Here is a 26676-nt window from a genome sequence, read left to right as displayed (position 1 = left end):
TAGATGGGAGGAAAGCAGGGCCGGGCCACAGCTGAGGTCGGGCTGAGTCGGGACTCTCAGTAGAATTCCTGGGTTTTCTTCCCACATTTTCGGCCCTTCGGCCGGGCTGCGGTAACCCTAGAGCCTGGTCGCGCGGTCTGGTGACCAGGGACTTTGCATCGGGAGATGACGCGCATTTCAGGATGGCTTCTAGTTAATGCATTTACAGGAGTTTTCGCTGTCCCTGTGGGCTCTTGTGCCCCCAGGGACCAAGGCAGAGGCTGCAAGGGATACAGGGCCAGGGCGGTGTATCTCTAGCGCTACAGCCCCACCATGCGTCGGTTCCCTTCTGGCGCTCGTGGCTCCTGCGAGCCGGACCTTGAACCAGAAAGTGCGTGGCCTTGAGAAGACAGTTCTAGGTCACTCAGCCTGGTTTTCCAGCATTCATGGCCATACTTGCCCTTCTCCATCCACGTTGAACGCAACATTTTTATGACGAATCACGCAGTTCCTCTTGCCTGGAGTTACTAGTCCCTGCCAACGCCGCACCCCGCCCCATTTTCTACCTTTTAATTCACTATTCTTTAAGGCTTAGATCTAGTATCACCTCAGTATAAAGCCTGCCCATTCTTCAGGATAGTTATTCTATTACCTCTTAAGGAGTGCAGGCTCAGGAAGTGGTGCCCAGTTAGTATTGCGGCTATGCCATTTGAAATGCGCTGTGATTTTGAGCAAATTACTTAACCTCCTTGAGCCTCAGTTTTGCTTCTCAAAATGGAGGTAGTATTACTTCAAGGGTTTTGTGAGGTTTAGATGTAACGTTGTTAGAACCTAAGTGCTTAATAGTTGTGAATGCTGTTATTATCTGTCATCCCAGTGTACTTTGTATAGGCTTGTTATTAAGTTTGCCCATTGTATAACCATTATTTGTTCTTATCCGCCCTGTTAGAGCTTAAAAGCTGGAACTGTGTTTTGTTTATAGCATCAGCGTAAATAGTGCTGGGAAAATGTTATATTGTTTCTCAGAAAACGTTGTAAAAAGCACCCTTTCCTCTCTTTTCGCTTTTTTCCTTTTTTCTTTCCTTCACTTTTTCTTTTTACTCTTAAAGACTCCTTGAGACAGGAATTTTTAAACTTGGAGAGGGAGCTGAGATCCTGAGGCAAGAATAAGCACTTCTTTGTTCTCCATGGTGACCAGGAAAGCCTTAACATTTCCCTTTCCCTTGACTACACTTAGGGCAAGTTTCTTCTTGACTGTTGTCTCCTGATCTCTTTTTTCTCAGCGCATTTACTTTAGAAACTTGCAATTACAAATTCTTTCTCTGCCCCTTTGAAATGTACAGAAATCTCCCTAAAAGCCCCTTGCCAGTTTTAAGACCCAGGGAATGTTTTCTCAAGAGCCATCCCTTTGAAGTGTAATCCTCAAGATAGCACCCCTGTTTCCTAGTCTCTGTGGGAGGGTAGGAGCCCAACTTTACTGGGTGTCTTGCTCCAAATTGTAAAATACAGCATATAAACTTACTTTTCCTTTGGGTAAGAGCAATTACCACCCACAGGTGGCCTAAGATCTCCCTACTGCAGCTCTTAAAAACTCTCCAGCCACTTGTTTCAGCAGAGTTGAATTCAGTCTCCTACCTCTTGCAGCAGCCTTAAATAAAATCTTTCTTGCCTGCTTAACTTTGCCTTGGTGTAGTCTTTCTTTGATAATGTAAATGTTTAGGTTCTGTGCTTATTGTTTCTTCTTGATTACAGTGTTGTCTCATTTCTTACTTCTTGCTGTCTGAGAAGTGCTTATCACATGTCCTCTATTATCTAGAGATTCACCAATTTGGACTGAAAAGAGTAGAGCTTTGTGGAGTGAAGCTACTGCTTCAATTCACTGCAGGGTAGTTAGTATGTGATGTGCAGGATGTGGAAAGGGCAGTACATCTATTTGAGGGCATCCCAAGTGAGGTGTGTTCATCTTATGGAATTAGCACCAGAAAACAAAGCACAGGCCTATGCCCTTTCCTTTCCTATCTATTATGAAAGGAGCATGAGAAAGATGTAATTTTCAAAAAAAGAGAACAGCTGAGAATATAATGCCCTCTCAAGGGACACTGGCTTTTGTTAAGAAGAGAAGCTAAGCCAGAGAGGAAGGGTTGCAAATAGAAAGCATTCTGCAGTGGTGGAGGTAGTGTGGAGAGGTGTTCCTTAAAGTACGGGGAATTAAGTGGACCCATTTACGACGAGGAGGTAAAGTGGAATAGGACTGAATTGGAATGAAATGAAAGATGGTTGAGAAAAACAGGCAGTAGGGAGAGGGGAGTTAACTAGGAGTATGGGTAACAGGGAAGGAAACTGGTAGCCTAAGAAGCTTGGTAGAAGTACTTATTACTTGGATCTGAAGGGAAATATCAAACAGTCATGTATTTAAGGAAACTAGAGGACTTAGGAAGAAGGGGTTTGACACCTGGCCTCTCCCCCTTCCCCTTCCCCGACACACACAAGCATAAACACACATTGAATGCAGTGTTGATTATTTAATGCCACCACAAATTCTCCCTCATGGCCTAGTGGAGGCAAACAAGATGAAGCTCAGGCTGCTGATCCTTAGTTTTTCTTTTTCTTCTTTTCTCTAACTGACTTTTCTTAATGTCAACACTGCTCCCTAATTCCCTTTTTCTTACTTCTTCCTCTACTGTTTCTCATATAGGAGCAGGGTGGATGAGGGCAGATTCAGGAAGTGAGAGTGCAGTGTGAGAAAGAAAAACAGATTAAAATGATAAGTTGAAAGAGAAAAAAGTTTACCTAAATGTATATGCAGAACTCAGGCTAGGAAGAGCATGTATAGAAAGACAATGAAATGGACTTAAGTGTGCTTATAGATCCTGTTGTGATAACTTAGAAGAAAATCACTCAGGAAAGTCTCAAATTCTCCTGAGGAGGGTCCAAGAGAAAACAGTGCTTAAAGTTACATCAGACAGATGAGCATTAGACATCAATAGGATCTTCCAGGTCTGATGCTATTGCAAAGGAAGCTATGAATGCTCTTTCCTGGAGCCTTTCAGCACTGGAGAGTTACCCAATAGTCAGGGTTGGAGGAGGGATCTTCCCCTCCAGGAGTCTTCCCACTAGACAGACTCTGCCTGGGAAAAGCTGCTCCTCCCAAAGGCCCTCACCATGGCCCCTTTCATTTCTTTATTTCAAAAACTGTAGATGATGGGGTTGCACATGGGGGTGATAATGGCGTAGAGGAGAGAGAAAGGCTTGTCTTTGTCAGGACCATGTGTGCTGTGTGGTTCATGTAAGAGAACATGGCTGAGGTGTAGAAAAAGATGACCACAGTCAGATGGGAGGCACAAGTAGAGAAGGTCTTCCCCAGACCAGAGGAGGAGGCTCTGCCCAGAATGGAGGCCAGGATGCGGGCATAAGAGATGACAGTGAGCACCATGGGGCTGAGCAGCACCACAATGGCATCGGCCAAGATGACTCTCAGACTAAACTGGGGGTCTCCATAGAGAGAGCAATCACTACGGGCGCCTCGCAGAGGAAGTTTTCTATGTGGTTGTCTCTGCGGAAGGGATTCTGGAATAACATATACTCAAGAAAGATGCCATTGATCAGCCCAAAGAACCAGGCAGTACTCACCAGCATCACATGGACCTGCTGGCTCATGATCTGGGCACAGCTAAGTGGGTGGCAGATAGCAACATAATGGTCATAGACCATGAAAGCCAAGAGGATGCACTCAGCCACACCCACACCAAAAACCAGATACATGTGGGTCAAGCACGAGGCAAAGGAGACAACACAGGTCTTGACCACCAGGTGGATCCGCATCAGCATTCCACCAGGTGGAATGGTGGTAGGAACGTAGTAGATATTCAGGAAGGATAGGTGGCCAAAGAACTGCGTGGGGCTGTTGAGCCTGGGATCTGTCCAGGTGATGAAGATGATGAGGCCATTCATGGGCATGGCAGAGGGCTAGGAAGAGGACAAAGAGCAATGCCCGTGTGGAAGGGGAGCTCTGCTCGAAGCCCATGAGGATAAACTCTATCACTGTGCTCCTATTCCCTGTATCCACAATCTGAGGGCTGCTTGAAGAGGGAGGACAGCAAAACACAGACAGGATACCTGTGTACAGGTTTTATCCACTTGTATAAAAATAGATTAAGGGCAAAAGGGTGAAAGAGATGGGAATTTCAGTAAACTCCATGTGAGTCGGCAGTGTCATGGGCACTGAAAATACCAGTTCTACTGTAGGCAGGAATAATGGAAACATATTATGAACCAAGAGAGATTCTGTTGTACTTCGTATGAATCAAGAGAGATTCTGTTGTACTTCGTATGATTCTGTTGTACTTCGTATGAATCAAGTTGGACCTGAAATACTGTATCCAGTTCTGTGATATCTACTTCAAATGATTATATACCAATGGGATTATGTTCAGAGACAAAAAAGATTGCAAATGATGTAGGAACCACGTGACAAAGAACAGTATGGAGGTTCCTTAAAAACTACAAACCCAAACAGACACTCACCAAGACATATCATAATTAAAATGGCAAAAGTTAAAGAGAGAATACAAAAGGCAGCAAGAGAAAGACAAAGGGTCATATTACAAGGGAACCCTGAGGCTATCAGTTGACTTTTCTGTAGAAACTTTGCAGGCTAGAAGGGAGGGGCATTATATATTTAAAGTGCTGAAAGAGAAAAACCTGCAACTCAAGACACTCTACCCAGCAAGGTTATCATTAAGAATTGAAGGAAATATAAAGAACTTCTCAGAGAACCAAAAACTAAGAGTTCATCAATACTAAACCAACCTTACAAGAAATGTTAAAGGGTCTTCTCTAAATGGCAAAGTAAAGGCTGCAACAAGAAGTAAGAATCTATAGGAAAGGAAAACCCCCACTAGTAAAGGCAAATATATAGTAAAGGCTGTGGATCAACCACTTAAATAAGCTGGTATGAAGATTAAAAGACAAAAAATATAACATCAACTATAACTGCAATAAACAGTTAAGGGATAAACACGAAGATGTAAGATATGACATAATAAAACACAAAACGTTGGGGGGGGAGAAAAAATGTAGATCGTTTGGAATGTGCTTGAACTTAAATGATTACCAGTTTAAAACAAGTAGACATAGTTATAGGTCAATATATATGAACCCCATTGTAATCACAAATCAAAAATATACAACAGATATACAAAAACTAGAGAGAAAGGAACACAAACATACCATTGAAACAAATCATCAAACCACAAGGGAAGAAACTAAAAGGAGAAGAACAGAACAGAGAACTACAAAAACACCTGGAAAACAAGTGCAAAATGGCAATAAGTACACAACTATCAATAATTACTTTAAGTGTCAATTGGACTAAATCCTCCAATCAAAAGACATAGGATGGCTGATTGGATAAGCAAAAAAGGTCTTTCTACCTGCTTCTTAAAAGAGACTCACTTCAGTGCTAAACACACAGACTGAAAGTGAGGGGATGGAAAAGATATTTCATGTGAATGGAAATGACAAGAAAACTGGGGTAGGAGTACTCACTCATATCAGACAAAATAGACTTTAAAACAAAGTGCTGTTTGGGAATGACAGGTACACTTACTATGTTTAAAATAGATAACCAACAAGGACCCACTGTATAGCACAGGGAACTCTGCAAAATGTTCTGTAATAACCTAAATGGGAAAAGAATTTGAAAAAAAATAGATACATGTATAACTGAATCACTTTGCTGTACACCTGAAACTAACAGAACATTGTTAATCGACTATGCTCCAATATAAAAGTTAAAAAAAACAAAGTGTATAATAAAAGACAAATAAAGGCATTATATAATGATAAAGGGATTAATAGAAGAAGAGGATATAACATTTGTTAACATATATGCACCTAATATAGGGGCACCTAAATATATAAGGTAAATATTAACAGATGTATAGGGAGAGACTAACAATAATACAATAATAGTAGAGGACTTTAACACCCCACTTATATCAATGGACAGACCAACCCAACAGAATATCAATAAGGAATCATTGGCCTTAAATGACACATTACACCAGTTGGACTTAATAGATATCTGCAGGACATTCCATCGAAAAATAGCAGAATACACACCACAAAACAAGTATCAACAAATTTAAAAGGACAGAAATTACATCAAGTATTTTTTCCAACCACAATGATATGAAACTAGGAATCAATTACAGGAAGAAAAATGAGAAAAGAGCAAACACATGGAGACTAAATAACATGCTACTAAATAATCAATGGGTCAAAAAAGAAATCAAAGAGAAAATGAGAAAATGCCTCAAGACAAATAAAAATAAAAACACAGATTTCCAAAATCTATAGGACATGGCAAAAGCAGTTCTAAGAGAAAAGTTTATAGTGACTATACAGGTCTAACTCAAGAAAGAAAAAAAATCTCAAATAAAAATCTAAATGTAGGGGTTTCCCTGGTGGCGCAGTGGTTGAGAGTCCACCTGACAATGCAGGGGATACGTGTTCGTCCCCTGGTCCGGGAAGATCCCACATGCCACAGAGCGGCTGGGCCCGTGAGCCATGGCCGCTGAGCTGCGTGTCCAGAGCCTGTGCTTCGCAACGGGAGAGGCCACAACAGTGAGAGGCCCACGTACCGAAAAAAAAAAAATCTAAACATACATTTAAAAAAATTAGAAAAAGAAGAACAAGCAAACACCAAAATAGGTAGAAAGAGGAAGTAATAAAGGTTGAGTGGGAATAAGTGAAAAAGAGACTTAAAAAAAGTCAATGAAACTAAGAGCTGATTTTTTTTAAAGGTAAACAAAATTAGAAAAAAACGGCCTGTGGGGTCTCCAGGAGCCACACCTCTCGGGGCAGGTCACAGGCAGAGCTGGAGGCCTCCTTGGCCCTGACAGGCTGCAGCACCCGATGTCAAATGATCCAAAAGTCTCTGGAGTCCTCTGTGTGACCTTCGAGGACCCATCAACCTGAAAACAGAGCAGGATGCAGGTGTTTCGACCGTGGAGGCCATAGTGCCGTGTGGCTGACAGGGTCTTGGTGCTCCTGCCAGGTGTCAGGGCTGTGCCTCTGAGGTGGGAGAGCCGAGTTCAGGACATTGATCCACCAGGGACCTCCCAGCTCAATGTAATATCAAGTGGCAAAAGTTCTTCCAGAGATCTCCATCTCAATGCTAAGACACAGCTCCACTCAACAACCAGCAATCTACAGTGCTGGACACCCTATGCCAAACAACTAGCAAGACAGGAACACAACCCCACCCATTAGCAGAGAGGCTGCCTAAAATCATACAAAGTTCACAGACATACCAAAACATACCACCAGATGCAGTCCTGCCCACCAGAAAGACAAGATCCAGCCTCATCCACCAGAACACAGGCACTAGTCTCGCCCCTCCACCAGGAAGATGACACAACTCACTGAACCAACCTCAGCCACTGGGGGCAGACACCAAAAACAACAGGAACTATGAACCTGCAGGCTGTGAAAAGGAGACCCCAAACACATTAAGGTAAGCTAAATGAGAAGACAGAGAAACACACAGCAGATGAAAAAGAAAGGTAAAAACCCACCAGACCAAAAAATGAGGAGGAAATACATAGTCTACCTGAAAAAGAATTCAGAGTAATGATAGTAAAGGTGATACAAAATCATGGAAATAGAATGGAGAAAATACAAGAAACGTTTAACAAGGACCTAGAAGAACTAAAGAGCAAACAAACAATGATGAACAACACAATAAATGAAATTACAAATTCTCTAGAAGGAATCAATAGCAGAATAACTGAGGCAGAAGAATGGAGAAGTGACCTGGGAGATAAAATAGTGGAAATAACTACTGCAGAGCAGAAAAAAGAATGAAAAGAATTGAAGACAGTCTTAGAGATCTCTGGGACAACATTAAATGCACCAACATTCGATTTATAGGGGTCCCAGAAGAAGAAGAGAAAAAGAAAGGGACTGAGAAAATATTTGAAGAGATTATAGTTGAAAACTTCCTGAATATGGGAAAGGAAATAGTCAATCAAGTCCAGGAAGCACAGAGTGTCCCACAGACGACAAATTCAAGGAGAAACATGGCAAGACACATATTAATCAAAGTCAAAAATTAAATACAAAGAAAAAATATTAAAAGCAGCAAGGGAAAAACAACAAATAACATACAAGGGAATCCCCATAAGGTAAAGAGCTGAACTTTCAGCAGAAACTCTGCAAGCCTGAAGGGAGTGGCAAGACATATTTAAAGTCATGAAAGGGAAAAACCTACTACCAAGATTACTCTACCCAGAAAGGATCTCATTCAGATTTGACAGAGAAATTAAAACCTTTACAGAGAAGCAAAAGCTAAAAGAATTCAGCACCACCAAGCCAGCTTTACAACAAATGCTAAAGGAACTTCTCTGGGAAGGAAACACAAGAGAAGGAAAAGACCTACAATAACAAACCCAAAAGAATTAAGAAAATGGTCATAGGAACATACATATGGATAATTACCTTAAATGTAAATGGATTAAATGCTCCAACCAAAAGAAACAGACTGGCTGAATGGATACAAAAACAAGACCCATATATATGCTGTCTACAAGAGACCCACTTCACACTAGGGATACATACAGACTGAAAGTGAGGGGATGGAAAAAGATATTCCAAGCAAATGAAAATCAAAAGAAAGCTGGAGTAGCAATTCTCATATCAGACAAAATAGACTTTAAAATAAAGACTATTACAATAGACAAAGAAGGACACTACATAATGATCAAGGGCTCAATCCAAGAAGAAGACAGAACAATTGTAAATATTTATGCACCCAACATAGGAGCACCTCAATACATAAGGCAAATGCTAACAGCCATAAAAGGGGAAATTGATAGTAACACAATCATAGTAGGGGACTTTAACACCCCAGTTTCACCAACGGACAGATGATCCAAAATGAAAATAAACAAGGAAACACAAGCTTTAAATGATACATTAAACAAGGTGGATGTAATTGATATTTATAGGACATTGCATCCAAAAACAACAGAATACATTGTCTTCGCAAATGCTCATGGAACATTCTCCAGGATAGATCATATCTTGGTTCACAAATCAAGCCTTGGCAAATTTAAGAAAACTGAAATTGTATCAAGTATGTTTTCCGACCACAATGCTATGAGACTAGATATCAATTACAGGAAAAAAATCTGTAAAAAATAAAAACATGTGGAGGCTAAACAATACATTACATAATAACCAAGAGATCACTGAACAAATCAAAGAGGAAATCAAAAAATACCTAGAAACAAATGACAATGAAAACACGATGACCCAAAACCTATGCAATGCAGCAAAAGCAGTTACGTTTAAGAGGGAAGTTTATAGCAATACAATCCTACCTCAAGAAACAAGAAACATCTCAAACAAACAACCTAACCTTACATCTAAAGCAATTAGAGAAAGAAAAAAAAAAAAACCCAAACTGAGCAGAAGGAAAGACATCATAAACATCAGACAAGAAATAAAGGAAAAAGAAATGAAGAATAGCAAAGAACAATAAAACGAAAAGCTGGTTCTTTAAGAAGATAAACAAAATTGATAAACCATTAGCCAGACTCATCTAGAAAAAAAAGGGAGAAGACTCAAATCAATAGAGTTAGAAATGAAAAAGGAGAACAACTGACCCTGCAGAAATACAAAGGATCATGAGAAATTACTACAAGTAACTCTATGCCAATAAAATGGACAACCTGGAAGAAATGGACAAGTTCTTAGGAAAGCACAACCTTCCAAGGCTGAACCAGGAAGAAATAGAAAATATAAACAGACCAATCACAAGCACTGAAATCGAGACTGTGATTATAAATCTCCCAACAAACAAAAGCCCAAGACCAGATGGCTTCACAGGCGAATTCTATCAAACATTTAGAGAAGAGGTAACACCTATCCTTCTCAAACTCTTCCAAATTATAGCAGAGGGAGGAACACTCCCAAACTCATTCTACAATGCCACCATCACCCTGATACCAAAACAAGACAAAGAAGTCACAAAGAAAGAAACTACAGGCCAATATCACTGATGAACATAGATGCAAAAATCCTCAACAAAATACTAGCAAACAGAATCCAACAGCACATTAAAAGGATCATACACCATGATCAAGTGGGGTTTATCCCAGGAATGCAAGGATTGTTCGATATAGGCAAATCAATCAATGTGATACACCATATTAAAAAAATGAAGGAGAAAAACCATATGATCATCTCAATAGATGCAGAAAAAGCTATCAACAAAATTTAACACCCATTTAAGATAAAAACCCTCCAGAAAGCAGGCATAGAGGGAACTTTCCTCAACATAATAAAGGTCATATATGACAAACCCACAGCCAACATCATTCTCAATGGTGAAAAAGTGAAACCATTTCCTCTAAGATCAGGAAAAGAAAAGGCTGTTCACTCTCACCACTATTATTCAACATAGTTTTGGAAGTTTTAGCCACAGCAATCAGAGAAGAAAAAGAAATAAAAGGAATACAAACTGGAAAAGAAGAAGTAAAACTGTCACTGTTTGCAGATGACATGATACTATACATAGAGAATCCTAAAGATGCTACCAGAAAACTACTAGAGCTAATCAATGAATTTGGTAAAGTAGCAGGATACAAAATTAATGCACAGAAATCTCTTGCATTCCTATACACTAATGATGAAAAATCTGAAAGACAAATAAAGGAAACACTCCCATTTACCAGTGCAACAAAAAGAATACAATACCTACGAGAAAACCTACCTAAGGAGACAAAAGACCTGTATGCAGAAAAGTATAAGACACTGATGAAAGAAATTAAAGATGATACAAACAGATATAGAGATATACCATGTTCTTGGATTGGAAGAATCAACATTGTGAAAATGACTATACTACCCAAAGCAATCTACAGATTCAATGCAATCCCTATCAAACAACCAATGGCATTTTTTCACAGAACTAGAAGAAAAACTTTCACAATTTGTATGTAAACATAAAAGACCTTGAATAGCCAAAGCAATCTTGAGAAAGGAAAACAGAGCTGGAGGAATCAGGCTCCCTGTCTTCAGACTATACTACAAAGCTACAGTAATCAAGAAAGTATGGTACTGGCACAAAAACAGATAGATCAATTGAACAGGATAGAAAGCCCAGAGATAAACCCACGCATATATGGTCACCTTATCTTTGATAAAGGAGGCAAGAATATACAATGGAGAAAAGACAGCGTATTCAATAAGGCGCTGGTGCTGGGAGAATTGGACAGCTACATGTAAAAGAATGAAATTAGAACACTCCCTAACTCCATACACAAAAATGAACTCAAAGTGGATTAAAGAACTAAATGTAAGGCCAGACATCATAAAACTTTCATAGGAAAACATAGGCAGAACACTCTATGACATAAATCACAGCAAGATTCTTTTTGACCCACCTCCTAGAGAAATGGAAATAAAAAAATAAACAAATGGGACCTAATGAAACTTAAAAGCATTTGCACAGCAAAGGAAACCATAAAAAAGACGAAAAGAGAACCTTCAGAATAGGAGAAAATATTTGCAAATGAAGCAACTGACAAACGATTAATCTCCAAAATTTACAAGCAGCTCAGTATCAAAAAAACAAACAACACAATCCAAAAATGGGCAGAAGACATAAATAGACATTTCTCCAAAAAAAAGATATAGATTGCCAACAAACACATGAAAGGTTGCTTAACATCACTAATCATTAGAGAAATGCAAATCAAATGCATAATGAGGTTATCACCTCACACCAGTCAGAATGGCCATCATCAAAAAAATCTACAAACAATAAATGCTGGAGAGGTTGTGGAGAAATGGAACCCTCTTGCACTGTTGGTGGGAATGTAAAATGATACAGTCACTATGGAGAACAGTATGGAGGTTCCTTAAAAAACTAAAATTAGAACTACCATATGACCCAGCAATCGCACTACTGGGCATATACCCTGAGAAAACCATAATTCAAAGAGTCATGTACCAAAATGTTCATTGCAGCTCTATTTACAATAGCCGGGACATGGAAGCAACCTAAGTGTCCATCAACAGATGAATGGAGAAAGAAGATGTGGCACATATATACAATGAAATATTACTCAGCCATAAAAAGAAATGAAATTGAGTTATTTGTAGTGAGGTGGATAGACCTAGAGTCTGTCATACAGAGTGAAGTAAGTCAGAAAGAGAAAAACAAATACTGTATGCTAAGACATATATATGGAATCTAAGAAAAAAAAAAAAAGGTCATGAAGAACCTAGTGGTAAGACGGGCATTAGGACACAGACCTAGTAGAGAATGGACTTGAGGATATGGGGAGGGGGAAGGGTAAGCTGTGACAAAATGAGAGAGTGGCATGGACATATATACACTACCAAACGTAAAATAGATCACTAGTCGGAAACAGCTGCATTGCACAGGTAGATCAGCTCGGTGGTTTGTGACCACCTAGAGGGGTGGGATAGGGAGGGTGGGAGGGAGGGAGACGCAAGAGGGAAGAGATATGGGAACATATGTATATGTATAACTGATTCACTTTGTTATAAAGCAGAAACTAACACACCATTGTAAAGCAATTATACTCCAATAAAGATGTTAAAAGAAAAAGGTGTGGCACATACAAAAAATGGAATATTACTCAGCCATAAAAAGAAATGAAACTGAGTTATTTGTAGTGAGGTGGATGGACCTAGAGACTGTCATATAGAGTGAAGTAAGTCAGAAAGAGAAAAATAACTACTGTATGCTAACACATATATATGGAATATTAAAAAAAGGTTCTGAAGAACTTAGGGGCAGGACAGGAACAAAGACGCAGACATAGAGAATGGACTTGAGGACAAGGGGAGGGGGAAGTGTAAGCTGGGATGAAGTGAGAGAGTGGCATGGGCTTATATATACTACCAAATGTAAAATAGATAGCTAGTGGGAAGCAGCTGCATAGCACAGGGAAATCAGCTTGGTGCCTTGTGACCACCTAGAGGGGTGGGATAGGGAGAGTGGGAGGGAGATGCAAGAGGGAGGGGATATGGGGACATATATGTATATATAGCTGATTCACTTTGTTATACAGCAGAAACTAACACACCATTGTAAAGCAATTATACTCCAATAAAGATGTTAAAAATAAATAAATTTTAAAAAATAAAAAATCCTTTAGCCAGACTCACCAAGAAAAGAAGAGAGCCCAAATAAATAAAACCAGAAATTAAGGAGGAAAAATTACAATGGACACTACAGAAATACAAAAGATTATAAGAGTATACTATGAACAATTAAATGCCAACAAATTAGACAGGCTGGAAGAAGTGAATAAATTCCTAGAACCATATAATCTTTAAAGCCTGAATCATAAAGAATTAGAAAATCTGAACAGACTGATTACTAGTAATGAAATTAAATCAGTAATAAGAAAACTTGCATCCTAAAATTCCAGGTCCAGAACACTTCACAGGTGAATTTTTGCCAAACCTATAAAGAAGATTTAATACCTATCCTTTTCAAATTATTCCAAAAATTGAAGAAGAAACATATTCAAACTCATTTTATGAGGACAGATTATAAAACCAGACAAGGACAATGCAAAAAAAATTAACACCAAAATCCTTGATGAACATATTTGCAAAAATTCTCAACAAAATATTAGAAAACTGAAGTTAACATTAAAAAAAACCCATACACCACAATCAAATGGGATTCATTTCAGGGATGCAAGGATGATTTTACAACTGTAAATTGATCAATGTGATACATTATATTAACAAAACAAAGGATAAAAGTCATATGATCATCTCAATAGATACAGCAAAAGCATTTAACAAATTCACATTCATGTATGATAAAAACTCTCAACAAAGTGGGTGCAGAGGGAACATACATCATCACAATAAAGGCCAATATGACAAACACACAGCTAACATCATAACTCAATTCTCTAAGATTAGGAACAAGACAAGGATGCCTACTCTCACCACTTTTATTCAACATTGTATTGGAAGTTCTAGCCGGAGCAACTAGGCAAGAGAACTCAAAAATTCAACCAAACTGGAAAGGAAGGAGAAAAAACTGTCACTATTTGCTGATGACATGATACTATATATATAAAATTCTAAAGACTCCACCAGAAAACAATTAGAACTAATAAGTGAATTCAGTGGAGTTGCAGGATACAAAATTAATATACAGAAATTTGTTGCATTTTCATACACTAATAATAAACTATCAGAAAGAGCAGTGAAGAAAACAATTTCAATGACAATTGCACCAAAAAGAATAAAATACTTAGGAATAAATTTAGCCAAGGAGATGAAAGCCCTGTACTCTGAAAAGCATAAGACACTGAGTAAAGAAACTGAAGATGACACACAAATGGAAAGATATACTGTGCTCATGGATTGGAAGAATCAATATCATTAAAATGTCCATACTACTCAAAGTAATCTACAGATTCAATGCAATTCCTATCAAAATACTAATGGCATTTTTCACAGAACTAGAACAAATAATCCTAAAATTTGTATGGAACCACAAAAGCCAAAGCAATCTTGAGAAATAAGAACAAAGCTGGAGGTATCACATGCCCAGACCTGAAACTATACTACAAAGATATAATAATCAAAACAGTATGGTACTGGCACAAAAACAGACACATAGATCAATGGAACAGAACAGAGAGCCCAGAAATAAATCCACACTTATATGGTCAATTAATATTTGACAAACGAGGCAAAAATATACAATGGGGAAAGGACAGTCTCTTCAATAGATGGTGTTGGGAAACTGGACAGCTACATGCAAAAGAATGAAATTTGACCACTTTCTTACACCATATACAAAAGTGAACTCAAAATGGATTAAAGAGTGAAATGTAAGACCTGAAATCATAAAGCTCCTAGAAGAAAACATATGCAGGGCAGTCTCTGACATAGTTCTTAGCAATATTTTTTTGGATCTGTCTCTTCAGGCAAGGGAAGCAAAAGCTAAAATAAACAAATGGGACTCTACCAAACTAAAATGTTTTTGCACACTGAAGGGAACCACCAACAATATGTAGAAGATAGCAACTAGCAGATGTTTGCAAACTATGTATCTGATAAGTGGTTGATATCCAAAATACATAAAGAATTCATACAACTAAAAAAAAATTAAAAATTGGGCAGAGGACCTGAATAGACATCTTTCCAAAGAAGACATACAAATGCACATGAAAAGATGCTCAATACTACTAATCATCAGGGAAGTGCAAATCAAATCCACAAGGATGGACCTTTAGGGTATTATGCTAAGTGAAATAAGGCAGACAGAGAAAGTCAAATACTGTACTATTTCATTCACATGTGGAATCTTAAAAATCAAAAGAAATGAGCAAACAAGACAAAACAGAAAGAGACTCATAGATGGAGAGTGCAAACTGATGCTGGCCAGAAGAAAGATGGGTGCAGGTGAAGGAGATTAAAAGGTACAATCTTCTAGCTATAAAATAAATAAGTCATGGGGATATAATGTACACATAGGAAATAGAGTCAGTAATGTTGTAACAACTTTGTATGGTGCTTGATGGTAACTGGATTGATTGTGGTGATTATTTCATAATGTATAAAAATACTGAACGTATATACTTTGTTGTACATCTGAAACAAATATAATATTGTATGTCAAGTATAACTTAGTAAAAAAAACTCCAAAATACCTGAGGCAAAAGTAAATAAAACTAGGAGAAAAAGACTACAAAATTACGGTCAGAGATGTCACAGTAATCAATTCTACAAGTAGATGAAATCCCAAAATATAATAGATCTGAACAACTCTATCACTCATGTTAACCAAAGTGACATTTACAGAACACTGAACCTAGCATTAACAATATAAATACCATGTCCTTTCCAGATGCACAAGGAGAATTCACCAAGATAGACGTTAATCTGGGCAATAAATAAGGAATTTTAAAGAACTTAAATCATGCAAATTATGTTATTTGATAATAACAAAATTATAATAGAAATCAATAACATAAAGATAGACATTTAGGTTGCCTCCATATTTTGGCTACTGTAAACAATGCTGCTATGAACATTGGGGTGCATGTATCCTTTCAAATTAGTGTTTTTGTTTTTCTCTGGATGTATACTCAGGAGTAGAATTTCTGGATCATATAGTAGTTCTATTTTTAGTTTTTTTGAGAAACCTCCATACTATTTTCCATAGTGGTTGCACCAATTTACATTCTCACCAACAGTGTACAAGGGTTTCCTTTTCTCCACACCTTTGCCAGCAGTTATTTGTATACTTTTTAATGATGACCATTCTGAAAGATGTGGGGTGATATCTCATTGTGGTTTTGATTTGCATTTCTCTAGTAATTAGAGATGTTGAGCATCTTTTCATGTGCATGTTAGCCATCTGTATGTCTTCTATGGAAAAATATCTATTCAGGTCTTCTGCCCATTCTTTGATTGGGTTCTTTGTTTTTACGATATTGAGTTAATATGAGCTGTATACATATTAACACTTTATGGGTCATATCATTTGCAAATATTTTCTCCCATTCAATAGGTTATCTTTTCATTTTGTTAATGGCTGTTAATGGCTTCCTTTGCTGTGCAAAACTTTAAAATTTGGTCAGGTCCCATTTGTTTATTTTTGCTTTTAGCTATTTTGCCTTAGGAGACAGATCCAAAAAATATTGCTATGATTTATGTTGGAGGGTGTTCTGTCTATGTTCTCTTCTAAGAGTTTTATGGTTTCATGTCTTACATTTAGGTCTTTAAACCATTTTGAATTAATTTTTGTATATGGTGTGAGGAAATGTTCTAATCTCATTCTTTTACATGTTGCTGCCCAGTTTTCCCAGCACCACTTGTTGAAGAGACTGTCTTTTCTCCATTGTATATTCTTGTCTCCGGTGTCATGGATTAGTTAGCCATAGGTGTGTGAGTTTATTTCTGGGCTCTTTGTTCTGTTCCATTGATCTATGTGTCTTTTTTTTTTTTTTTTTTTTTGGTGCCAGTACAATACTGTTTTGATTACTATAGCTTTGTAGTACAGTCTGAAATCTGGGAGGACTATACCACCAGCTTTGTTCTTTTTTCCCAAGATTGCTTTGGCAATTTGGGGTCTTTTGTGTTTCCATATGGATTTTAGGATTATTTGTTCTACTTCTGTGAAAAATGTCATAGGTATTTTGATAGGGATTGCATTAAATCTGTAGATTGCTTTGGGTAGTATGGATATTTTAAAGATATTAATTCTCTTTTCTTCTTGAAACAACTGACAACAAAAGTTCTTTGTGACTATGAGATGACCTTGAGGATACTAGCATACTATCACTTCTGCCTACATTCTATTGGTCAAAGAAAGTCACTTAGTCAAGTTAGATTCAATGGGTAGAAATGTATAGTCACATGATGATGGATAGGGATTATTGTCCTATTGCAAGGAGATAGAAACTAGTCTATTAAATCAAGCTATGCAATTGCCATTCCAAAAACCTAGGAGTCTCCTTTGATTCCTCCATTTTCCTCACTCTTCACATCTACTCCATCAGGACATCCTGTTGAATCTTTTGTCAAAGTACATAGAGTCCATACATTTTCTTTCTGTCACGCTAATCTAAGATACCATCACCTCTTGCCTGGGCTCCAAGAGTCTCCTAATTGGTCTTCTCACTTTTACTCTTACACTTCGCCTGTCAATATTCCTCACTGCAGCAAGACTGATCTTAAAATGTAAATCTGTTTGCATTGTTCACTCACTTAAAAAAAGACTTTCTATTGTACTTAGAATAAAATTTAAACTCCTAACAGCATTGGAAGCCATGTATTATCCTCCCTCTGCCTATCTCTCTAATCTCATCTCATTCTGGTTTCTTCTTTTATTCACTATATTCCAGCCACAAGAGTCTTATTTCAGAAAAAAATTTCCAAGCTCTTTCCTGTATCATTCCCTTTGCATATGCTGTTCAATCTCTCTAGAATGCTCATCATCATCCTTTAAGTCTTAGTTTATGTATCATTTTCTCAGATAGGCCTTCTGTGACCCTCCTCTCTAAAGTCTGTCCCCCTGCTATTCTCTACCTAGCTCTTTGTTTGATTCTATCATAACTCTTATTTGTTCGTTTACTTATCTCCTCAACTAGAGTGTAAGCACAATGAAGGCAGGAACCATTTCTGTGTTGCTCACTGTTGTATCCCCACACCTGGCCTTGACCCTGGTACTTTGTAGGTTTAAAAAAAAAGTTGAATAAATGAGTGTATTAATGAATAAATGAAATAATGAAGTTGTTATCCAGTGCAGTGGCCATGTGGAAAGAAAAGAAAGAACACTTGAAACTTTTTAGACCCAGGTTAAATGTCCAATCCTTTCTGAGGTCTCTCCTTATCTCTCTATTAAGAAATTGAGTATAGTGTTCCATGGCTGAACGATCTCTGATTTTTGTTTGTGCCTAATTTGTGGTACTTAACATTCTCTAACTCTTGTAGTGATTGTTTTGAACAACTACTCTCTCCTGTCAGATTTTTACCTATCTTAAAGCAAAGACTATATTTTATTCATCTATCTCCCATAATATGCAGCACCTGACTTGGCAAATAGTAGACTGAATATATGTTTTGAATGAAAGGATGAGGGGATGATCTGAACATTTTCCTGTTCTAGGATGAGGGGAGGGAGGGGCTCATGCTTCTTGAAAGTTTTCCAATCTCATTACAAAAGTTCTTTGCCCAGGGCATGAGCTTGCCATGCTTCACTTTCTGAGGGAGACCAAAGAAAGATACAAATAATGGATTGACCTCTTTCCAGAATTAATAATCTTGAGTAAAAAGCCTGTTATTTCCCGAATGATTATAATACAGAGCATTTCCCAGCACAACCCAGTAAGGCCAATAGAAATTACTTTGAACTTGCAAACTTTTCTCCCTGGGGAAACCTGGTAATAGTCTTGAACACACTCTGAGGAGGCACTTGGGTCCCAGCCAGTCTCGTCCCTCCTTTGGTGTGTGTGGGAATAGGTTTAAGGGGAAGAGAAGGTAGAATCAAACTGAGACCCTCACGGCCTCATTAGCATTTGTTACTTAGAGATTTCCAGAGGTTCCAAGTGTGGACATCCCAACAGGCAGCTTTACTTCAGACCAGTTAAGGCCAGACTGAGTTTTGCTTTTACTCTAAATGAGTCTCAGGAGGTTAGTTAAGAAGATGCCTACAGGAACTCCCTGAGTGACAGCCTAAAGAGGATCAGGAGCAGCTGGGATTTATTAAAGGAGTGAGCAAAGGGCATACGTCCAGGAGATGTCCCTGCAGATCTTGTTCTGAACATCCTGAGTAGCCTGGCAACTCCAGGGCCAACTGTCCCTGCTAAGTAACTTAAAGACTGTTCCTGGAAGACTCTCTCTACTCCCACCACAAATCTTTCCTTTGCAGTCTCTTTTGGGTTAGTCAGGAAAGGCGGATCTCTGATTTTGGGACATCCCTGTTAACTGTGCATTTCTCTAATCCATCCCAATCACCCATAGACAGATTAAATTCCTCTGGAAACAAGACTTTCATCTTATTTACCCTGTATCACAGATTGTTTGCAATAACAAAAAGTAAAAGCAATCCAATTATTCAACAATAGATAAACTGTTAAATAAAATATGGACCACCTATATAATGATATTTTATGCAGTCAGAAAAATATTTATGAGTTGTTTACTCCATGAATACCTATTTACCTATAATTTTAAGTGAAAAGCCAGGATGAAGAATTCTATATGTAATATGAAAAGGCTATATAAAATCACATTTAGGGAAGGAATAAATGGAAATATACCAAAATGAGAACAATGGAAGTATTATAGATAATATTTCCTACTTGTTATTTTTCTTTAAATGTTTCTATAGTTTCAATAGCATGTATTGCTATCATAATAAGGAAAAACACATTAAAATGGTAATGGAGCCATTCAGCACAGAGTTATGATCGTCTCACATAACACCAAAGAAAAATCACTGATCAATGTATTTGTTTCCTAGAGCTGCCATAACAAATTACCACAAACTGGGTAGTTTAAAACAACAGAAATTTATTCTCTCATGGTTCTGGAAGCTAGAAGTCCAAAATCAAGGTGTTGGCAGGGTTTGTTCCTTCTGGAGGCTCTGAGGGAGAATTTGTTCCATACAGCTCTCCTTCTGCTGGTTGCTGGCAATCCCTGGCATTCTTTGGCTTGTAGAAACATTACTTCATCATCACATGGCATTTTCCCTGTGTGTTCTTGTCCAAATCTCCCTCTTCTTATAAGGACACCAGTCATTAGATAAGTGTCCACCCTCATCCAGTATGACCTCATCTTAACTTGATTACATCTGCTAAGACCCTATTTCCAAATAAGGTCACATTCACAGGTTGCTGGAGAATAAATACCCAGACTTTACTCTGTTCTATCTCCCATCTCTAGCCAAATGGTAGAACCTAAATGGAAGCCAGAGGGCAAGGAAGCCTATGATGGAGACCATACACATCATCCTCTGGGAGCACTAAGCAGAGTGAGGAATGGAGTTGTAACGGCAAAAGGAAGCTACCTAGAACACTGGATATTTATTTAGTGTCATGAATGTTTGTATGGTTGGCCTGAGGCCTCAGTTCCTCCCTAGCACTTGTTGGGAGGCTGTTCCTTGCCATGTGGGCCTTTTACATTGCTTCATCAAAGTAAAGACTCAAGAAGATCCAGAGAGAGAAAATTCCAGCCAGATGGAAGCTGGAGTCTCTTATAACCTAATCATGGAAGTGACACACCATCATTTTTCCTGTACTGTATTCATCAGGAGGAAGTCAGTAGGTCTAGTCCACACTCAAGGAGAAAGAATTAAATAAGAATGTGAACAACATGGCCCCCTTCATTCTCTCTAATAGAGGGCTAATTTTGTTCCCCTCTTCCTAACAACCAAATGCTTCAGAGGTAGCTGGGTCCCTTCCCAGCTCCAGGGGGTCAATCTTAATTAGCCTAAACCAAACATGGTTACCCTATTTCCTTTGCCAAGGGTTACTTTAAGTATAATTGTATGATACAATTCTGGCAAAAACTATGTGAGGCTAACCTCCTGGAAGGCTTCTGAGAAGATCACCCTCATTCTTAAAAGGGACACAAACACAGAGACACTTCTTGCTCCTATGAATGTAGTTTTTTTGCATCTGATGCCCGGAACCATGTCAGCCATCTTGGAAGCATGTGGGCATCCAGACTAAGAAGGCAAACCAACACTAAGTGAAGATGGCAGAGCAGAAAGATTTAGCAAACACCTGGGATTCTGATAATGTTGCTGAATTAACCAACCCCAGATCATCCATCTCTATAGTCCTTGTTATGTGATTTAACAATGTATTCATTGTTGTGTCACTTTTGGTTGAATTTATATTAAGTTCAACTAAAAGTATCCCGACAGACAATACTGTGACTTATTTGTTAAACAGCAGCTATGCCACACTGAGTATCTAACTCTTATTAAAGTCTGTGACCTTGGGCAAGTAATTTAATCTCTCTTGAGTTTTCTTATCTGCAAAATGGAAGTAATAATAATACCTATGTCACATATCTCTTGTGAAGATTAAATCCATCAATGTACATAAACAATGACTCACATATTACAAGGGTGCAATAAATGTGAGATATTATTATTATTGTTGTTGTTATTATTTATGTCAGACATTAAACTAGGCAACTTACACAGTCATTATTTTCTTTCCAGGTAGATATTACTACTTTTATTTTACTGGTGAAAAAATGAGATCAAGCAGAGAGAAGAAATGTATTCAAAGTCACACAATAATTATATTAGGTAGGGATTAGTGTATCTCTATTTTATAGATATGGAAATTGTGGTTTAGACACACGTCTAGTAAACAGTAAAGCAAAACTCTGAAGACAGACTTTCTAGCTCCAGAGCCCATGCTTTTAACCACTGTTACATGTACTGCCTCCAAAGATGAATCATAATTTATTGAACAATTCTCCTATTGTTGGATAATTAGTTTTCTAAACTTTCACTGTTACAAGTAAATGAACACATATCCTTGACACAGTTAAACAAACAACTATTTCTGTATGATAAATTCCTAACAGTGAAAGAAGGTCTGTTTTTTAATATCCAACAATGCCTTGCAAAATCAGAACAAAAATTCAGAAATTAATAAAAACCTTTTTAACATGATCTAGAGCAAGGCATCTGAATTAGAGAGGAGAGAGATCCTTGCATATTTTTTTCCACTTTTGAAAATCAATAATGGTTTTTATTAGAATACAAAAACTGCTGCACATGCCCATTAAAATTCCATTTAGCATCTGTTTTATTCGAGATTCAATGGGGCACCATTTTATTCTATTTTATTTTTTTTAAACATCTTTATTGGAGTATAATTGCTTTACAATGGTGTGTTAGTTTCTGCTTTATAACAGTGACTCAGTTATACATATACATATGTTCCCATATCTCTTCCCTCTTGTGTCTCCCTCCCTCCCACCGCCCCCCCAACCCCTCTAGGTGGTCACAAAGCACCGAGCTGATCTCCCTGTGCTATGTGGCTGCTTCCCACTAGCTATCTATTTTACATTTGGTAGTGTATATATGTCCATGCCACTCTCTCACTTTGGCCCAGCTTACCCTTCCCCCTCCCCGTATCCTCAAGTCCATTCTCTAGTAGGTCTGTGTCGTTATTCCCGTCTTGCCCCTAGGTTCTCCATGACCTTTTTTTTTTTAGATTCCATATATATGTGTTAGCATATGGTATTTGTTTTTCTCTTTATGACTTCACTCTTTTATTATTATTTTTTTTTTGGTACGCGGGCCTCTCACTGTTGCGGCCTCTCCCGTTGCGGAGCACAGGCTCCGGACGCGCAGGCTCAGCCATGGCTCACCGGCCCTGCCGCTCCGCGGCATGTGGGATATTCTCGGACAGGGGCACGAACCCGTGTCTCCTGCATCGGCAGGCAGACTCTCAACCACTGCGCCACAAGGGAAGCCCTGACTTCACTCTTTATGACAGACTCTCGGTCCATCCACCTCACTACAAAGAACTCAATTTCGTTTCTTTTTATGGCTGAGTAATATTCCATTGTATATATGTGCCACATCTTCTTTATCCATTCATCTGTTGATGGACACTTAGGTTGCTTCCATGTCCTGGCTATTGTAAATAGAGCTGCAATGAACATTTTGGTACATGACTCTTTTTGAATTATGGTTTTCTCAGGGTATATATGCCCAGGCCTGGGGTTGCTTGCTCTAGTTCCTCCTCCAGCTACTCTCACCCTAAGCAGCTTCTTCTTTCTCATAGAGGACAGGGCAGCTTCCTCCACCACCACCCCAGACAAGTGAGGAGGGAGGTCCCAAGAAAACCTCCAGTTAGTTTGGGGGGCTGCATTTAGAAAAGGGAAGCAGGTGTGTAAATCCCTGATTGGATGCTCACAGAATGGTGGAACTGATGAGCTGCCACCAAATTTTGCAGGGATCTTGTCATATTTATATGTTCCTAAAGATGTGTGCCTACATTTTGCCTTGAAATGTCTGATTGTAAGAGGCTTGCTGCGGTAACCTGAGCTAGTAGGGTAATAGGGGGCAATGGAAGTATGATGGTTAATTTTATGTGTCAATTTGACTAGGCCACAGGATGCCCAGATATTTGGTTAAATGTTATTTCTAGGTGTGTCAGTGAGGGTGTTTCCAGAAGAGATTAGCACTGGAATAAGTATGCTGAGTAAAGCAGATTGTGTTTTCCAGTGTGGGTGGGCATCATTCAATCTGTTGAGAGCCTGAAAAGAATAAAAAGGCAGAGGAAAGGAGAATTTGTGCTCTCTGACTGCTTGAGTTTTGGCATTGGTCTTCTCCTGCCCTTATACTGGGACTTACATCATTGGTGCCCCAGTTCTCAGGCCCTTGGACTTGCACTAGAACTATACCACCAGCTTTGCTGGGTCTCCAGCTTGCAGATGGCAGACGGTGGGATTTCTCAGCCTTTATAATCATACAAGCCAGTTCCTCATAATAAACCTCTTGAGATATATGAAATTTATACTGTTAATCTTTCTCCCGGCCTTCCCCAAAGGGACTTATGGCCTTTTATCAGAGTTACTGTGCACTGAAGAAAATGAAATAATCAAACCTTTCAGGGACTACTGGACACCGACTCTGAACTGACACAAATTCCAGGAAACCCAAAATGTCACTGTGGTCCACCAGGCAGAATACAGGCTTATAGAAGTTAGGTGATCAATGAAGTTTTAGGTCAGATCCATCTCAGAGAGGGCGCAGTGGGTCACCAAACCTATTGTGTGGTTATTTCTCCATTTCAAGAATACACGTTTAGGGCTTCCCTGGTGGCGCAGTGGTTGAGAATCTGCCTGCCAATGCAGGGGACATGGGTTCGAGCCCTGGTCTGGGAAGATCCCACATGCCGCGGAGCGACTAGGCCCGTGCGCCACAACTACTGAGCCTGCGCATTTGGAGCCTGTGCTCCACAACACGAGAGGCCGCGATAGTGAACAGGCCCGCGCACCGCGATGAAGAGTGGCCCCCGCTTGCAGCAACTAGAAAAAGCCCTCGCACAGAAACTAAGACCCAACACAGCCAAAAATAAATACAAAAACAAATAAATAAATAAAAGATTACTAAAAAATAAGAATACACGCTTGGCAGAATTCCCACGTTAGTTCTCTGACTTGCAGAGTGAGGGCTATTATGGTGGGAAAGGCAAAGTCGAAGCCACTAGAACTGCCTCTACCTAGGAAAATCATAAACCAAAAGCACTACCATACTGCTGGAGGGATTGCAAAGATTAGTACCACCATCAAGGACTTGAGGGATGCAGGAGTGGTGAGTCCCACTACATCCCCATTCAACTCTCCTATGTGGCCTGTGCAGAAGGCAGATGGATCTTGGAGAATGAGAGTGGATTATCATAAGCTTATCAGGTGGTGACTCCAATTGCAGCTTCTGTACCAGATGTGGTTTCAGTGCTTAACCAAATGCTTTTTTCTTGATACCTGTTAGTTAAGACCACAAGAAGCAGTTCGCTTTCAGTTGACAAGGCAAGCAATACACCTTCACTGTCCTACCTCAGAGATATACCAACTCTCCAGCTCTACTTCATAATTGAGTTTGCAGGGATCTTGATCACCTTTTCCTTCCACAATATATTCCACTGGTCCATTAAATGGTTGTTGTTATTGCAAGTATGCATCATCAGTGAAAAAACAGCCTGTTTTCACGTTTATGCATGAAGCTTTAGAAACCATGGAAATTATATAAGCTCTAAAGTCCCCAAGCACCTTCTTGCCTTCTTGCCTCCGCTGACCTTAGTCCCTAGGGCGCAGGCCAGCTACCCTTATTAACATTTCTCTTCCACATAGAGCTAAATGCATAAGTGGACTTAGGGCTCCTCTTGGGGAGCCACACTATTATTTTCTCTTTGCAAGCACACCTGGGAGTATAGGTCCCAAAATTTAGAGCTGGGGATCAGAGAAAAGAGAAAGCCTTCATTTAAGGCTTGAGCCTAAGCAATACCTGCTAACTCATAATTTACCAGAAAGTCCTATACCAGGAATTTTTAGACACTGACTCAACTAATTAACGATTCCCATTCTGTCACTTCTTATTTCTAAGTCTAGGATAAGGTCAGTCATGAATAGGCCCAATGAAATTTCAGAAGGAAGAACAATATTAGATAAAGTGCCAGTCTAGTACTATCCTGCAAGATTTACCATTCATTCCCCCACATGAAGTCTGCCCATAACCTTGGTAGTATCCCATTAAAAAATTCCTCACTTTTTCTTTCCTTAGCTGGATGTTTTCTTCAAATAGTAGAAAGGCAAAAGTCTATAGAAATTTTTTAAATGCACAAAGGGAAGTAAATTTGAGATTTACTACTTGAGGAATGTGGTAGTATTTCCTGACTCCTGCACTGTTTAACAGAAAAACCAAATCTCTCTTTATAACCCAAGAAGTTATTGTGTAAGTGATGGAAAGGGGTCTAGTTAAAAGGAAAAGAGTAGGTAACAAGCAAAAGAGGTGAAAGCCAAATAGAAGGTAAGAAGTTTTTTTAAGGAAAGACAGAAGTGAGCAGAAGGGGCAGAGACTTCCTATTGGCATAGACTTCCTCTTAATGATAAATCACTGCTCAATTATTTCCATTAAATTCTTGTAATTCCTTTTCTACTTATGGGCCATTCACTCTGCTTTATATAAAATTAAAGTCAGCTCTTGCTTAATGAAAAAAAGCCAGCACAAATCATTATCCAGTGAAACAATATCTCAGCAGGTCTCCTGCTTGAGTCCCTCTTCTGATTGAGGAATTTTGCTCCTCCATTCTTTCTGGAAGAAAGATACACTTAAGTCTTCACACACTGTTATATGTGTGTGTCATATGGGTTCCTCCTTTATCCATGTATCAGGGGGCTTCTAGACCACTGTATTCTAGAACTTTAAACATTTGAGATTCAGCCTCATATTTATCGAGCATCTACTACACTCCAGACACTCTTTTAGATGCAGGAGATGTAGCAGTGAAGAAGACAGACAAGTCCCTTGCTCTTATGGATTGTAGATTCTAGGGGAAGGGGAAGTTAACTATCAAATCAATAAGTAAACAAACAGGATATTATTCAGATAATAATAAATGCTATACTACTTTATAT

The 26676-nt window shown here is 38.8% G+C and overlaps 1 protein-coding gene across 1 annotated transcript in view; it reads right to left on the bottom strand.

Moving 5' to 3' along the window:
• Positions 1-3092: 3092 nt before the first annotated feature.
• Positions 3093-26676, bottom strand: part of OR10AD1 (olfactory receptor family 10 subfamily AD member 1) — a 34719-nt gene continuing 11135 nt past the window's right edge. Inside the window, 5 exon segments of the mRNA XM_030835017.1 lie at positions 3093-3262; positions 3265-3477; positions 3480-3940; positions 3942-4058; positions 6835-6956. Coding sequence (XP_030690877.1) covers positions 3093-3262; positions 3265-3477; positions 3480-3940; positions 3942-4058; positions 6835-6956 — 1083 coding nt within the window.

The sequence above is a fragment of the Globicephala melas genome, chromosome 10, assembly GCF_963455315.2.
Source record: "Globicephala melas chromosome 10, mGloMel1.2, whole genome shotgun sequence".
Lineage (NCBI taxonomy): Eukaryota > Metazoa > Chordata > Mammalia > Artiodactyla > Delphinidae > Globicephala > Globicephala melas.
The sequence above is the reverse complement of the archived record's forward strand: the minus strand, read 5'-3'. Positions and strand labels throughout refer to the sequence as shown.